Source organism: Salvelinus sp. IW2-2015, linkage group LG5, assembly GCF_002910315.2.
Source record: "Salvelinus sp. IW2-2015 linkage group LG5, ASM291031v2, whole genome shotgun sequence".
In the NCBI taxonomy this organism is placed as follows: Eukaryota; Metazoa; Chordata; class Actinopteri; order Salmoniformes; family Salmonidae; genus Salvelinus; species Salvelinus sp. IW2-2015.
The window spans coordinates 33442092-33459539 of NC_036844.1; the positions used below are offsets into that span (position 1 = coordinate 33442092).

The following is a 17448-nucleotide window of genomic DNA, read 5'->3' on the forward strand; positions in this document are numbered from 1 at the left end:
TAACTCCGGGTCTTCCTTTCCTGTGGCGGTCCTCATGAGAGCCAGTTTCATCATAGTGCTTGATGGTTTTTGCGACTGCACTTGAAGAAACTTTCAAAGTTCTTCCTTTTTTGGATTGACTGACCTTCATGTCTTAAAGTAATGATGGACTGTTTTTTCTCTTTGCTTATTTGAGCTGTTCTGGCCATAATATGGACTTGCTATTTTACCAAATAGGGCTATCTTCTGTTTACAACCCCTACATGGTCACAACACAACTGATTGGCTCTAATGCATTAAGAAGGAAAGAAATTCTACAAATTAACAAGGCACACCTGTTAATTGAAATTCATTCCAGGTGACTACTTCATGAAGCTGGTTGAGAGAATGCCAAGAGTGTGCAAAGCTGTCATCAAGGCAAATGGTGGCTACTTTGAAGAATCTCAAATATAAAATATATTTTGATTTGTTTAACACTTTTTTGGTTACTACATCATTCCATATGTGTTATAGAAATATAAAAATAGTAAAATAAAGAAAAACCCTGGAATGTGTAGGTGTGTCAACTTTTAACTGGTACTGTATATATAAAAAAAGCTATGCTAACATTGTATATATGTGCATTGGGATCACACACCTTGAGTTGCATGAACTTCTGAAGAGGCTCATACCATAGAAGTAGGACAAGGCCAGTTGGTACAACAGCACACAAAAATGTGCTGTCAGTGTACGGGTTATGCACTGAGAAGCATCGATAAGGCAGAAGGGAGACAGAAAGAGAGGGAGAGAGAGATGTCGTCTTAGTCAGATACTMTGCAGTACACCTCCATTTTAGACTAAAATAACATGTTTCTTACCAACACTGCAGCGTCGACAGCCTTTGGTGTCTGATATCTTCCCAGATACAGAAAACTTTCTAAAACAGAGAACACATTAACATGACATTTTTTTGGTACAATTTCCAGGATGATGTCCCTTCCTATCATGTTAGTATCAGTGAAAAGCAACAGTGCTCTGGTATTTTCCAATGATGTATATAAACCCTGGATTGCTGATGTTATGTATTGGCCATTGAGAGGATCTGAAGCCACCTGTTGGTTATATTGGCACTTCCAGTAGGAGCAGTCCTCCATAGGAATGAATGAAATTCGACTGTATTCCAATTAAATGTTTCAAGGTCCAAATTCCATGTATTTAGTATGTTCTTGTTGTACTGGAGGCAATAAATTTAAAAAACTACACTAAGGAAAATGTTTGTATATATTTTTCATTTTCTATTTTTATGTTTGGCTCACATAATATAATTTAAAAGTATGCATTGAAGTGTCTGTAATGGAATAAATGTGGCAAACACAAATGTAGACATTGATAAATGGATTTCTATAGCTTCCAAAATATTTTTGTGAACATTGGGAGAATGCCAAGATGGAGTCACAGTGGCTTCAAAACAGCGCCCCCTATTAGTTATCTAGTGTATATATAAACCARTGGTATTTTCTCTACAGCCGCCTTCTGACCAGTTGTGGAGTGTCCCTACCTTGAGTTGATCCTCTCAGTGAGGCGGTGGGRGTTGATGTACAGGTGGCCCTGCCTCTTCTGCAGGTGTCTACGGTCAAACAGGGTAGTCAGCCTCTGGGAGCACAGCTGGGATGATTTCCCTACGGAGCACAAAGACAGTCAACACACACATCTAGATAGAACATACGTTTTAAGGTGTTGTGGAGACACGGAGGGCCCTACCTGAGATAGACATTAGCACGTTGTTCATGACATACAGCCAGCTGCACCTCTGGGGTAATAACTGAAAAAATATATACATAATAATACATTACAAAAATAATGACAGGTAGAGCAACACTGCTTTTTGTGTTAAACCAATTGTACAATTGATGGTAGCTACCTTCTCCATGGTGTCCTCATGGAGCTCGTTGAGGTTCAAGGTGTAGATGCCCTCCTCCGTCCCCAGGATGAGGTGTTGATCTGAGGGAGGAAAGTCAGACATTATCCCTGAGATCTGACTGGTTTGATAGAAGCTCCATTTACCTATTGTTTGTCTTTATAACCTGTGCGTACCTTTAGTCTTTGGCAGGACCCATGTGACAGCACAGTGAATCTTCAATGGACAGCCATTAAACACCTTGGAAAAACAAGCCCCCATCTGGAAAAGATTGTGTGGGTCAAAGTGCATCATTTCAGTCCCGCTATGACCTCGGCAGAGTTATCAGACAAGAAAAAGGAAGTATAGAAATAAGGTGGAATCATACTACACAGGCTCCAATGCACGCCGAATGTGGTAMGGGAGTCTATTACAGTCTATTACGGAATACAAAGGAAGACCCAACCGTGATCTGCCCAACAATGACACTCTACCAGACCAACTCAATGCATTTTATGCACGCTTTGACAACGACAACATCGTGCTGGGTGTGAGGGCCGTCACCGACCCAGAAGACTGGGTGAACTCGCTCTCCAATGCCGACGTGAGAAAGGTCTTTAAATCAGGTCAACACCCGCAAGGCCGCGGTTCCCGAGGTTATTCCAGGGCACATTCTCAGAGCATGCGCAGAACAGCTGGCAGYCATATTCACGGTAATTTTCAACCTCTCCTTGTCCCAGTCTGTTAATCCCCACATGTTTTAAAATGACCACCATCATTCCTGTCCTCAAGAACTCTAAGACTTTCTGCCACAATGACTACCACCCTGTAGCACTCACTTCTGTGGTCATGAAGTGCTTTGAGAGGCCGGTTATGGCACACATTAACTCCACCATCCCAGACACCGTAGATCCACTCCAATTTGCATACTGCCCCAACAGAGCCATAGACGATGCAATCTCAATTGTCTCCACACTGCCATCACCCACCTAAACAAGAGGAAAACCTATGTGAGAATGCTGTTCATTGACTACAGCTCAGAGTTAAACCCCATTGTCCCCTCCAAGCTCCTCACCAAGCTTAGGACTTTGGGTCTGAACAACCTCCCTCTGCAACTGGATCATCAACTTCCTGATGGGCCGACCACAGGTGGTGACGGTAGACAACATCACCTCCGCCACGCTGACCCTCAACACAGGGGGTCACAGGGGTGTGTGCTTAGTCCCCTCCTTTACTGCCTGTTCACCCACGACTGCGTGGCCACGCACGACTCTAACACCATCATCAAGTTTGCTGACGACATGACGGTAGTAGGCCTGATCACCAGCGACAATAAAATCAGCCTACAGGGAGGAGGTCAGTGACCTGTCAGTGTGGTGCCAGAACAACAACCTCCCACTCAAAATCAGGAAGACTAAGGAGCTGATCATGGGTTGGCGAGCAGGCCCCCATCCACATCGATGGGGCTGCAGTGGAGCAGGTCGAGAGCTTCAAGTTCCTCGGTGTTCAAATCACTAAAGATTTAAAATGGTCCAAACACGCGCACAGAACACGCAACAGCGCCTCATCCCCCTCAGGAGGTTGAAAAAGTTTGGCATGGGCCCTCAAATCCTCAAATAGTTCTACAGCTGTACCATTGAGAGCATCTTGACTGGCTGCATCACCACGTGGTATGGCAATAGCACTGCCCTCGATTACATGGCGCTACAGTGGGTGGTGCAGACAGCACAGTGCATCCCCGGGGCCGAACAACCTGCCATCCAGGACATCTATATCAGGGGGTGTGGTAGGAATGCCCGGAGAATTGTTAGATTCCAACCACCCAAGCCATAGACTATTCTSTCTGCTTACACACGGCAGGCGGTACCAGTGCATCAAGTCTGACACCAACAGGCTCTTGAACAACTTCTATCCCCAAGCAATAAGACTGATAAAAAGCTACACAGACTGTCTCTATGCACACTCACAGGGCCCTACACACTCTGTCACTCCAACACACACACGAACACTCACACCATCATTTGCTCACTCACACATAATATGCACAGACATTTATACTGACTCTAAAACACCCACTCAGATGGAAGCTGCTGCTACTCTGTTTATCTTATATCCTGTTACCTAGTCCCCTTACCCCATATGTATTTATTATGGATCCCGATTCAGCTACTCTTCCTGGGTTCCYGCAGAATTAAGGCAGTTATTCACAACACACTAAGTGTGTGCCCTCAGGCCCATACTCCACTACCACATATCTACAACACAAAATCTATGTATACGTGTGTGCATAGGTGCATAGTGCATATGTTATCGTGTGTGTATGCATGTGTCTGTGCCTCTGTGTTACTTCACAGTCCCCGCTGTTCTATAAGCTGTATTTTTACCTGCTTTTTAAATATGATCTCTACTGCTTGCATCAGTTGCCTGATGTGAAATAAGTTCCATGTAGTCATGGCGCTATGTAGTATTGTGCGCCTTCCATAGTCTGTTCTGGACTTAGGGACTGTGAAGAGACCTCTGGTGGCATGTTCTGTGGGGTATGCATGAGTGTCCAAGCTGTGTGCTAGTATTTAAACTGTTGAGGACAGAGGGCGCGTTTTCACTTTGGGGGAAAATCGTGCCCAATTTACTATTGGATAGAAAACACTCTCTAGTTTCTAAAACCGTTTGAATTTTGTCTGTGAGTAAAACAGAACTCATTTGGCAGCACACTTCCTGACCAGGAAGTGGAAAGTCTGAAATCCATGCTCTGTTCAAGGGCCTGCCTATAAATGGGCATGATACGTATTAGTATACATGCACGTCATACACCTTCCCCTAGATGTCAAGAGGAAGTGAGAGAAGAAATGAAGTGTTTATCTTGGTCTGAGGTGGAATAAATCCTCTTGGCACGACGAGTCACCCATTCCTGTTTTCTGGAAAGCGCGAAGATGGACCTGGAATTGCCTTCTGGAAAGCTGTCGTTATAGCGACTACTATCTCCGGCTTTGATTTTATTGATACATGTCACAATATCATCGTAAAGTATGTTTTTTCTATATAGTTTTATTAGATTATTGAAATTTATTCGGGACGTTACGGGTTTGCGTTGGGTGCTTTTGTTCAGGAAGGAGAGCTTCGCGCCACTTGGCGAGTGTGCTTGCTAATTCAAGAGGGACAAAGGATGTTCTAAAACCAAACAACGATTGTTCCCGACAAAGGACCTCTTGTACAACATTCTGATGGAAGCTCATCAAAAGTAGGACCATTTTATGATGCTATTTATATATCTGTCGAACTGTGTACTATTAGTTTTGCGCCCAGGTTTTGGTCACTATCTCACCATAACGTAAGCCTTATGTCGTAAAGAACTTATTTTTAGAATTCTAACACTGCGATTGCATTAAGAACTAGTGTATCATCATTTCCTATACAACATGTACTTTTTGTGAATGTTTATGAATAGTTATTTGGTCAGAATAGGTGAGAGTCTAATATGAAATATCCGCACTTCTGGGAAAAAGATGCTACGTTAGCACAATGTATAACCACTGATTTCAGCTCTAAATATGCACATTTTCGAACAAAACATAAGTGTATGTATAACCTGAGTTATAGGACTGTCATCTGATGAAGGTTTATGAAGGTTAGTGAAAATTAATATCTTTGCTGGTTTATTCGCTAACGCTAACGTGCCTATTGCTATCGCTAACGTGCCTTGATGAATGAATGCGGTTGTGTGGTAGGCTATTGTAGTAAGCTAATATAATGCTATATTTGTTTTTCGCTGTAAAACACTTTTAAAAAATCAGAAATATTGGCTGGATTCACAAGATGTTTGTCTTTAATTTGCTGTACACCATGTATTTTTCAGAAATGTTTATGATGTGTGATTTAGGTATTTCACGTTGGTCTCTATAATTACTCTGGCTGCTTCCGGTGCTATTTTTGATGGTAGCTGTGATGGAGCTGCAATGTAAACTGATTTATACCTCAAATATGCAAATTTTTCGAACAAAACATAGATTTATTGTGTAACATGTTATAGGACTGTCATCTGATGAAGTTGTTCTTGGTTAGTTTGGTTGGTTCTTGGTTAGTTTGGTTGGTTTCGTGCATGCTACCTGTGCTGTGAAAAATGGCTGTCCTTTTTGTATGGTGGTGAGCTAACATAAATATATGTGGTGTTTTCGCTGTAAAACATTTTAAAAATCAGACATGTTTACTGGATTCACAAGATGTGTATCTTTCATTTGCTGTATTGGACATGTTAAATGTGTGAAAGTTAAATATTTCCCCCCAAAACTTTGAATTTCGCGCTCTGCCTTTTCAGTGGAATGTGGGAGGAGTTCCGCTAGCGGAACGCCGGGGCTAGAAAGGTTAAAAAGACAGCTTGGTACCTCAGCTGATCCACTGAGCCATAAGAGACTGACATGCATGTCATTAATGTTATCTCTCCGTATACTTTTAAGGGCCAGCCGTGCTGCCCTGTTCTGAGTCAACTGCAATTTTCCCAAGTACTTCTTTGTGGCACCTGACCACACGACTGAACAGTAGTCCAGGTGCGATATGCATTGTTGATAGTGTTGTTAAGAATGCAGAGCAGCGCTTTATTATTGATAGACTTCTCCCCATCTTAGCTACTGATGTATAATATGTTTTGACCATGACAGTTTACAATCCAGGGTAACTCCAAGCAGTTAGTCACCTCAACTTTCTCAATTTCAACATTATTCATACGAGATGTAGTTGAGGTTTAGGTTTAGTGAATGATTTGTCCCAAATACAATGCTTTCAGTTTTGGAAATATTTAGGACTAACTTATTCCTTGCTACCCATTCCGAAACAAACTGCAGCTCTTTGTTAAGTGTTGCAGTCATTTCAGTCGCTGTAGTAGCTGACGTGTATAGTGTTGAGTCATCCGCATACATAGACACACTGGCCTTACTCAAAGCCAGTGTCATGTTGTTAGTAAAGATTGAAAAAAGCAAGGGGCCTAAATAGCTACCCTGGGGAATTCCTGCTTCTACCTGGATTTATTGAGAGGCTTCCATTAAAGAACACCCTCTGTGATCTTAGACAAGCAACTCTTTATCCACATTATAGCAGGGGATATGAAGCGATAACACACCAGATTTTTCCAGAGCAGACTATGATCATATATGCAAAAGCTGCACTGAAGTCTAACAAGACAGCCCCTACAATCATTTTATCATCAATTTCTCTCAGCCAATCATCAGTAATTTGTGTAAGTGCTGTGCTTGTTGAGTGTCCTTTATATGCGTGCTGAAAGGCCTGAGGGCAGACACTTTCTATCAGGCTTAAATTGAAGATGTGGCAAATAGGAGTGGCAATATCATCCACTATTATCCTCAGTAATTTTCCATCCAGATTGTCAGACCCCAYTGGCTTGTCATTGTTGATAGACAATAATTTCTTCACCTCTTCCACACTGACTTTAAGGAATTCAAAAGTACAATTCTTGTCTTTCATAATTTGGTCAGATATACTTGGACGTGTAGTGTTAGGGCTTGTTGCTGGCATGTCATCCCTAAATTTGCTTATCTTGCCAATGAAAAGGTAAATAAAGTAGTTGGCAATATCAGTGGTTCTTGTGATAAATGAGCCATGTGATTCAATGAATGATGGAGCCGAGTTCGCTTTTTTCCCCAAAATGTAATTTAAGGTGCTCCAAAGCTTTTTACTATCATTCTTTATATAATTTATCATTGTTTCATAGTATAGATTATTTTTCTTTAGCTTAGTCACATGATTTATTAATTTGTTAGTTTGCAAATCAGTTGGGCTGCCAGACTTATATGCCATACCTTTTYCCTCATCCCTCTTAACCATAAAATTGTTCAATTCCACATCAATCCCTGCTCAATATGCCTTAACCAACCATGTTGTTCCACCTCCTACATATGCGATGACATCACCTGGTTTAAACGTCTCTAGAGACTATATCTCTCTCATCATTACTCAATGCCTAGGTTTACCTCCAATGTACTCACATCCTACCTTACKTTTCTTTGTCTGTACACTCTGCCTTGAATCTATGCTATCGTYCCCAGAAACCTGCTCCTTTTACTCTCTGTTCCAAACGTGCTAGACAGCCAGTTCGTATAGCCTTTAGCCATACCCTTATCCTACTTCTCCTCTGTTCCTCTGGTGATGTAGAGGTTAATCCAGGTCCTGCAGTGCCTAGCTCCATTCCCACTRCCCAGGAGCTCTCATTTGTTGACTTCTGTAACCGTAAAAGCCTTGGTTTCATGCATGTTAACATTAGAAGCCTACTCCCTAAGTTTGTTTTACTTCTGCCAGCCCGGATGTCTTAGCAGTGTCTGAAATCCTGGCTTAGGAAAACCACCAAGAACCCTGAAATCTCCATCCTAACTATAACATTTTCCGCCAAGATAGAACTGCCAACGGGGGCAGTGTTGCAATCTACTGCAAAGATAGCCTGCAGAGTTCTGTCTTACTATCCAGGTCTGTACCCAAACAATTCGAGCTTCTACTTCTAAAAATTTCACCTTTCCAGAACAAAGTCTCTCACCGTGGCCGCTTGCTATAGACCACCCTCTGCCCCCAGCTGTGCCCTCAACACCATATATGAATTGATTGCCCCCCATCGTATCTTCTGAGCTTCGTGCTACTAGGTGACCTAAACTGGACATGCTTAACACCACGGCCAACCTACAATCTAAGCTTGATGCCCTCAATCTCACACGAATTATCAATCGAACCTACCAGGTACAACCCAAACCGTTAAACACGGGCACCCTCATAGATAAACATCCTAACTAACTCACCCTCCAAATACAACTCTGCTGTTTTCAAAATCAAGATCTCAGCGATCACTGCCTCATTGCCTTGCAATCCGTAATGGGTCTGCGATCAAACGACCACCCCTCATCCCTGTCAAACGCTCCCTAAAAACTTCTGCGAGCAGGCCTGTCTAATCGACCTGGCCGGGGTATCCTGGAATGAAATTGACCCATCCCCGTCAGTAAGAGGATGCCTGTTATACCTTTAAAGTGCCTTCCTCACCATCTTAAATAGGCATGCTCCATTCAAAAAATGTAGAACTGGAATAGATATAGTCCTTGGTTCACTCCAGACCTGTCTACCCTTGACCAGCACAAAACATCCTGTGGCGTTCTGCATTAGCATCGAATAGCCCCTGTGATATGCAACTTTTCAGGGAAGTTAGGAACAAATATACAACAGGCAGTTAGGAAAGCTAAGGCTAGCTTTTTCAAACAGAAATGGCATCCTGTAGTACAAACTCAAAAAAGTTCTGGGACACTGTAAGTCCATGAGAATAAGAGCACCCTCCTCCCAGCTGCCCACTGCTCTGAGGCTAGGAAACACTTACACACCGATAATCCACTATAATTGAGAATTTCAATAAGTATTTCTCTACGGCTGGCCATCGCTTTCCACCTGGCTACCCCTAACCCAGTCGCGTCAACTTGCCCGGCCACCCTCCACGCAACCCGCCCAAGCCCCCACCATTTCTCCTTCACCCAATCCAGATAAGCTGATGTTCTGAAAGAGCTGCAAAATCTGGACCCCTACAAATCAGCCGGGTTAGACAATCTGGACCCCTCTCTTTCTAAAATTATCTGCCCGAAATTGTTGCAACCCTATTACTAGCCTGTTCAACCTCTCTTTCGATCGTCTGAGGATTTGCAAAGATTTGGAAAGCTGCCGCGGTCATCCCCCTTTTTCAAAGGGGGGTGACACTCTAGACCCAAACTGCTACAGACCGTATATCTATCCTACCTGTCTTCTAAGGTCTTTGAGAGCCAAGTTAACAAACAGATCAACCGACCATTTCGATCCCACCATACTCTCCGCTATGCAATTTCTGGTTTCAGAGCTGATCATGGCGTGCACCTCAGCCACGCTCAAGGTCCTAAACGATATCATAACCGCCATCGATAAGAGACAATACTGTGCAGCCGTAATTAATCAACCTGGCTAAGGCTTTCGACTCTGTCAATCACACAATATTCTTATTGGCAGACTCAACAGCCTTGGTTTCTCAAAATGATTGCCTCGCCGTGTTTACCAACTACTTCTCTGATAGAGTTCAGTGTGTCAAAATCGGAGGGTCTGTTGTCAGTACCTCTGGCAGTCTCTATGGGGGTGCCACAGGGTTCAATTCTTGGGCCGACTCTCTTCTCTGTATACATCAATGATGTCGCTCTTGCTGCTGGTGATTCTCTGATCCACCTCAACGCAGACGACACCATTTTGTATACATCTGGCCGCTTTTGGACACTGTGTTAACTAACCTCCAGACGAGCTCAATGCCATACAACTCTCCTTTCGTGGCCTCCAACTGCTCTTAAATGCATGCTATTCAATCGATCACTGCCCGCCCGTCCAGCATCACTACTCTGGACGGTTCTGACTTTAGAATACGTGGACAACTACAAATACCTAGGTGTCTGGTTAGACTGTAAACTCTCCTCCCAGACTCAAATTAAAATCTTATTATCGGCTTCCTATATTGCAACAAAGCATCCTTCACTCATGCTGGCAAACACCCTCGTAAAAACTGACCATCCTACCGATCCTCGGACTTCGGGCGATGTCATCGATAAAATAGCCTCCAACACTCTACTCAACAAATTGTTTGCAGTCTATCACAGTGCCATCCATTTTGTCACCAAAGCCCCATACACTACCCACCACGGTGACCTGTACGCTCTCGTTGGTGGCCCTCGCTTCATACTCGTCGCCAAACCCACTGGCTACAGGTCATCTACAAGTCTCTGCTAGGTAAAGCCCCGCCTTATTTCAGCTGACTGGTCACCATAGCAGCATCCACTCGTAGCACGTGTCGAGCAGGTTTATCTTTCTGGTCACCCCCAAAGCCAATTCCTCCTTTGGCCGCTCCTCCTTCCAGTTCTCTGCTGCCAATGACTGGAACGAACTGCAAAAATCACTGAAGCTGGAGACTCATATCTCCCTCACTAGCTTTAAGCACCAGCTGTCAGAGCAGCTCACAGATCACTGCACATAGCCCATCTGTAAACAGCCCATCTACCTCATCCCCATACTGTATTTATTTATTAATTTATCTTGCTCCTTTGCACCCCAGTACTCTACTGCACATTCATGTTCTGCACACATCTACCATTCATCTTCTGCACATCTATCATTCCAGTGTTTAATTGGTATATTGTAATTACTTCGCCACTATGCCTATATATTGCCTTAACTCCCTTATCTTTCCTCATTTGCACATACTGTATATAGACTTTTTATTTTTTTCTACAGTATATTGACTGTAAGTTCTGTTTATTCCATGTGTAATTCTGTGTTGTTGTATGGTGTGAACTGCTATGCTTTATTTTCGGCCAGTACGCGAGTTTCAAAATGAGAACTTGTTCTCAACTAGCCTACCTGGTTAAATAAAGGTGAAATAAAAGGAGATTTAACAGTTTTTAGTTATTTTCTTAATGGGTACGTGCTAATCGGTAACTGGAATAAGCAATTTTATAAATGTGTCAGGTGCAACGTCTGGTTGCTCCTCATTACACACCACAGACCAGCAAATATTCTTTACATCTTCAACATATGAATCACTACAAAAAACTTATTGTATGACCTCTTATACACAATATTAGGTTCAGGATCCCTGCACATTGTAAATATGGTTTTGGCACTGACCCTGTATATAGTATGCTTACTTACTTATTGTGTTTTTATGTCTCGTGTTTTTTCCTAGTATTAAATTGTTATTGATTATTGCATTTTGGGGTTTTGAGTTTGCAAGAAAGGCGTTTCACTGTACTTTTGCACATGACATTAAAACTAAACACGTATTTTATTTTTTGGTGGCTGTATATCCAGACATCTTGACTTACATGGACTTTGGGTGTGGGTGGAAGTCCATGGCAATCACCTCTCTGAAGAAAAAACAAATTCCACGATAGATAATCTGTCATCATGTGTGCACAAAATATTAAATGAAAAGTGCTGTCAGTGACTTGTTGATAGTGTCTCACCGAGTCCTCAGTTTTCCTCCTCAGTGTGCTCCATTCTGGAGACAGTGGGGGCCCCAGGGCCATGTAGGGTGTCTCTCCCGGCCAACGTCCCTCTGGCTCACTGCCCTCTGCAGGAACACACAGACCCATCAGTGCGGCATAGCGTCTCAGGATTATGGGTTAATTGGTCATGCAGATAGTATACATGAAAAGCAGTTGATTTCACTACTTGWTACGCGATGATGTCATAGATTGTTTTAGAGTTCCTGTATGTGTCGTGTGCGGTGCTGTACCTTCAAACGAGAAGTTGGAGGAAAGGGAGAGGTCAGAGAAGATGGTGGAGTTGAAGAAAGAGGGTTCAGCCAGGGCGGAGTCTGTGACTGGAGGTGTGACAGTGGGAGGAGTTGAGTCAGCGGATGGGGAGATGGTATGCCTTAAGGCAGGGCTGAGGACCGCACTCCGCTTCACGGTACCACTTTTATCCATATCCTCATCTTCAGGAGAGTGCTGCAACAGATGAACACAGARACTGGTGTGGTTCCAAAGAAACATTGTTGAGTGCCTGAGAGGCTGATGATAGTCTGTAGTTCTCTCTCACCTCAGCAGAGGGCGCTCTCTTTATGGTTAACCTCCTGCAAGGAATATCAAACAGACACAAATATACTATGTTATGGGAATTAAACATGTCTAATGGTGTGAAAGTGCAGTATTGTTTTACTTGGTATGTTTGTTTGTAATGGAAATTATATTTTGTTCTTTTTTTCCTTTGTGTGTTATTGCCTTCGACACAATGCAGTAGGTAGGTAAGTGCTATAAAGAGATGTATATGGAATGTCTTATAGCCTCACCTTTCAAGTAACGCTTCCTCAACACACTCCAGTAGACTTCTGCACCTCAAATGTAGAGTAGATTCAGTTATTGTTGCTTTCATTAGTGATTTATTACGGCTGACGTCACATAGGAAGTGTGAGAAATAAGGGCTTACGGTGAGTTCTTCTCATCTCCTGTAATGCTCCATTCGTCATACGATCCCTGTTGGGGAAAATATGTTCACGTACTGACAATGTGACAAATAAATGAATTGTTTTTCTATGTTCAACATGCTGTTTGTAGAACATAGAGGTTAGACACAGATCCTCACCAGGTCAGGAGAGAGCTCAGTCTGATTCCTCATGGGAGGCCCACATTTCAGCAGATCAACTGGAAAACACACATATACAATTATGATCCAGAATAACACATGTAAAATAAACCCAGCAACAAAGAAACGTCCCTTTTTCAGGACCCTGTCTTTCAAAGATAATTCGTAAAAATCCAAATGAATTCACAGATATTCATTGTAAAGGGTTTAAACACTGTTTCCCATGCTTGTTCAATGAACCATAAACAATTAATGAACATGCACCTGTGGAACGGTCGTTAAGACACTAACAGCTTACAGACGGTAGGCAATTAAGGTCACAGTTATGAAAATTTAGGACACTAAAGAGGCCTTTCTACTGACAATGAAAAACACCAAAAGAAAGATGCCCAGGGTTCCTGCTCATCTGCGTGTACGTGCATTAGGCATGCTGCAAGGAAGCATGAGGAATGCAGATGTGGCCAGGGCAATAAACTGCAATAAACTCCATACTGTGAGATGCCTAAGACAACGCTACAGGGAGACAGGACGGACAGCTGATCGTCCTCGCAGTGGCAGACCATGTGTAACAACACCTGCACAGGATCGGTACACCCGAACACCACACCTGCGGGACAGGTACAGGATGGCAACAACAACTGCCCGAGTTACACCAGGAATGCCCAATGCCTCCATCAGTGCTCAGACTCTCAGCCTATTGCGGACAGAGGCGGATTGCGGACTGAGGGCTTGTAGGCCTGTTGTAAGGCAACAACGTTGCCTATGGGCACAAACCCACCGTTGCTGGACCAGACAGGCTTGGCAAAAAGTGCTCTTCACTGACGAGTCGCGGTTTTGTCTCACCAGCGGTGATGGTCGGACTCGCATTTATCATCAAAGGAATGAGCGTTACACCGAGGCCTGTACTCTGGAGCGGGATAGATTTGGAGTGGAGGGTCCGTCATGGTCTGGGGCGGTGTGTCACAGCATCATCGAACTGAGCTTGTTGCCATTGCAGGCAATCTCAATGCTGTGCGTTACAGGGAAGACATCCTACTCCCTCATGTGGTACCCTTCCTGCAGGCTCATCCTGACATGACCCTCCAGCATGACAATGCCACCAGCCAAACTGCTCGTTCTGTGCGTGATTTCCTGCAAGACATGAATATCAGTGTTCTGCCATGGCCAGCGAAGTGCCCGGATCTCAATCCCATCGAGCACGTCTGGGACCTATTGGATCAGAGGGTGAGGGCTAGGGCCATTCCCCCCCAGAAATGTCTGGGAACTTGCAGGTGCCTTGGTGGAAGAGTGGGGTAACATCTCACAGCAAGAACTGGCAAATCTGGTGCAGTCCATGAGGAGGAGATGCACTGCAGCACTTAATACAGCTGGTGGCCACACCAGATACTGACTGTTACTTTTGATTTTGACCCCCCCTTTGTTCAGGGACACATTATTCCATTTCTGTTAGTCACATGTCTGTGGAACTTGTTCAGTTTATGTCTCAGTTGCGTAAATATTTGTATGAACATAACAAGATTCAGCATGTTAAGTTTGCTGAAAATAAACACAGTTGACAGTGAGAGGACGTTTCTATTTTTGCTGAGTTTATGAAATAAACTCTGTAGTAGATAATCATCATTACCATCATCATCATCATCATCATCATTATCATCATAATCATATATTTTTGTTATGACAATGATATGAGATACCGGTAAACAAAACACACTTGTTCTCACACTACTCTCTTTCATTTTCTGTAAATAGATGCTTAGTCTTGGTGTCAGTGACTATCCCCTCTTGTCCTACTGACCTTGGCTGTTTGCCCCTGCATGCTGTAATGTAATGCTACATTGGCCATAACAATGGCTCATCAGTAACAGAGTCCTTGAGGAGCTGTACTTAGAGGGCAAGGATCTGAGAGGCTATACAGATGCCGTATCTTAATTTGAGTAGGTGAGTTTGCTACTTCGGGAAAACAATCCTGCAGCAACAGGATGCTAGTTATTTGGAATATAATTAAATAGACATTTTTGTAGAGGTTGATACATTTCTCTTGAGGGAAAATCAATTCTGAAATTTCTAAGCGCAAATTACAAACTTCAGAAGCCTTTTTGAACCTCAAATAAACTCCCTGTTTTACATTTCCTGCATTYCAGGAATGTTCTCCTGGAACAGGGGGATCAAATTAAGATCCTACATCTGTAGTTACTCACACTGCTCCTCAGACGGAGTCCTTTGGACCGGCAGGTGTTTCGCTAAGGAATGGATCTTATCAGGGAATGCACTGCATGTCTGCAAACCCACACAACAACATACACAACACATAGAGATCATTAGTGACATACTCATCCTAGTAGTATAGTAATCCACATCATATAGTGTTGTGCCCAAGCATACATTTCAGGAAAGGAAAGGTGAGGATAGGATAGGGGAGGGGGACAAGCTCACGTCAAGATCACTCTCATCCATAGTGTGTGTGTTTTGCAGAACAGGGTTGCTGGCCATGTCCAGCAGTTCAATGGCCAGGGTCCTGGTCAGCAGCTGACTCACAAAGGGGTGCTGAGGAGAAAACGTAGATAATGTGGGGAGTGTCTGTCACCCGAAGAACTACAGAACAGTTTTTCCACTAGGGACATGAATTCACCATTTTTTTTTATTAACGTTGATGCCATCTTGTTGCGCTCCTCTAAAAGGATGGAACTCTGAGGTAGTACCTGTAYKAGTTTCTCCGAACTGGGCCTCTTGCGAGGGTTCTTGGTGAGGGATATTTTCACAAAGCTGTGAAAGTCTGCAGACCTAAACAGATAGTTATTGGTTATTACCACATCGGCTCCTAGACACTCACAGTATATACTTTCGGTTCTGTAGCTCATATGACTTTTTAACTATAAAGTAACTTATACCATTTGGTCTTGTCCTTTAGTTTGGGTGGCTGGAAGCTGCTCTTTGACATCATCATCAAGGCTCTGGAAGAAAACAACAAAATCTTATGTACTTAACCTGTTGATGAAACATGATGCAGTGATAATTATCAAATTCTGATCTGTTAATATGACTGGATAGATGAAACTAGATTTAATCTGTATACTGATAACAATGAGAGGTGACATCCCAGCAACGGCACCCTCACCTCATGGGGTGCAGGTCAAACATGGGAGGCTGAAGCTCTGCCAGCTCGATAGCAGTGATGCCCACTGCCCAGATGTCACATAGCTGGTTGTAGCCACCTTTCTTCTCCACTGCTGCAACCTCAGGTGCCATCCTAGAAGAGCAAAGCTGCCCGTGGATAACTATGGTAAACCATGATCAATGGCCTTGTTTTGGTACCATGGATGAACTTAGATCACTCACCAGTAAGGCGTGCCTATGAATGACTTCCTCTTGGCAACAGAGGCGTTGATCTCAGCTGCAACGCCAAAATCCGCTGGGCAAAAAAGATGCCGTGAGAGAGTTGGAGAAAAAGTATTTTAGTAAATCTGTTTTTAAGTGTGTCTATGGGAGAGGCAGAGAGGATGTGTGAGAGTGAGTGACAGTGTGAGGGTGGTTGACAGTCACTGACCCAGTTTGACATCTCCTCGCTCTGTCAGAAGAACGTTTGCCCCCTGTGAAAAACGCACAGTGACAATGAGTGCACCGTCTCATGCTCTCTCATGAGGACCGTCCACAGCTCCGAATAGACACACACACATCTACACTTAAATATTCGAAGTATGAAGGAGTAGTTCCAACGCGCCACACCAAAATGATTCAATTCAGATGAGGGTTAGAGTAAATTGTTTACATGTTTTATATCCAACAGGATTCTATACATTACCTTTATGTCTCTATGCATTTTCCCAGTCTCATGTAAGTGATGGAGTCCCTGCAAACACAGAAAACCCAATAACACTGCACTGAAAAAAATGAATGTTCTTAAAATGGGAATAAATGGAGAACTCTTGCCTGATAAAGAGCCTTTGATTTAGGGGGGGGGGGGGGGGGGGGGGGGGGGGGGGGGGGGGTTCTTGACATGGCATCTATGAGTCTTTAGAATTCTAAAAGGTTCTTGAAATGTATGGAAGCCTGCAGATGTGTTCCTTTCATAGCACACAGCTAATTTGGCCATCTTAACTAAAGGTGATTTTTCAGTGTAACATTTCTAGTGTTGATTTAAAAGTGTATTTAACACTGTAAAGAATTAAAGTACCACTCACTGGTGTAAAAAACATTCAGTGTTGGTGTTAATAACTAGAGTTGAACTAAAACCACGCCCATAATTATTATATTTCCCAGAATGCTCTATTGCAGGTTGGTTTTTAGAATTGTTTGTTTCAATATCTATGTTTTTGCATGCACATTGATTGATTAATTGAATCTCATGCTACTCAAATATATAACATACATTTTTCTAAACTATTCCAATCTGTTACTTGGACTTACTGCATCAGTTAGTGTTCCAGTTAAGATGTTTAAGGTAGTCTCATACCTTAAATCGTCTCAACCCT

General features: G+C 43.1%; 1 protein-coding gene across 2 annotated transcripts in view; it reads right to left on the bottom strand.

Moving 5' to 3' along the window:
* The window catches only part of LOC111964388 (mitogen-activated protein kinase kinase kinase kinase 2-like), a 29576-nt gene that overhangs the window by 7609 nt on the left and 4519 nt on the right, over positions 1 to 17448 (bottom strand). For both annotated transcript variants that reach the window (XM_023988281.2, XM_070443719.1), the window contains exons 6-26: positions 16779 to 16826; positions 16524 to 16566; positions 16316 to 16388; positions 16095 to 16226; positions 15868 to 15930; positions 15679 to 15760; positions 15413 to 15523; positions 15178 to 15256; positions 12980 to 13038; positions 12824 to 12870; positions 12687 to 12725; positions 12437 to 12470; positions 12132 to 12345; positions 11860 to 11966; positions 11719 to 11760; positions 2053 to 2137; positions 1880 to 1959; positions 1720 to 1780; positions 1517 to 1637; positions 837 to 895; positions 617 to 720 (exon numbers count right to left, since the gene is read on the bottom strand). In XM_023988281.2, coding sequence (XP_023844049.1) covers positions 617 to 720; positions 837 to 895; positions 1517 to 1637; positions 1720 to 1780; positions 1880 to 1959; positions 2053 to 2137; positions 11719 to 11760; positions 11860 to 11966; positions 12132 to 12345; positions 12437 to 12470; positions 12687 to 12725; positions 12824 to 12870; positions 12980 to 13038; positions 15178 to 15256; positions 15413 to 15523; positions 15679 to 15760; positions 15868 to 15930; positions 16095 to 16226; positions 16316 to 16388; positions 16524 to 16566; positions 16779 to 16826 — 1683 coding nt within the window. The remainder of the gene's footprint in view (positions 1 to 616; positions 721 to 836; positions 896 to 1516; positions 1638 to 1719; positions 1781 to 1879; positions 1960 to 2052; positions 2138 to 11718; positions 11761 to 11859; positions 11967 to 12131; positions 12346 to 12436; positions 12471 to 12686; positions 12726 to 12823; positions 12871 to 12979; positions 13039 to 15177; positions 15257 to 15412; positions 15524 to 15678; positions 15761 to 15867; positions 15931 to 16094; positions 16227 to 16315; positions 16389 to 16523; positions 16567 to 16778; positions 16827 to 17448) is intronic.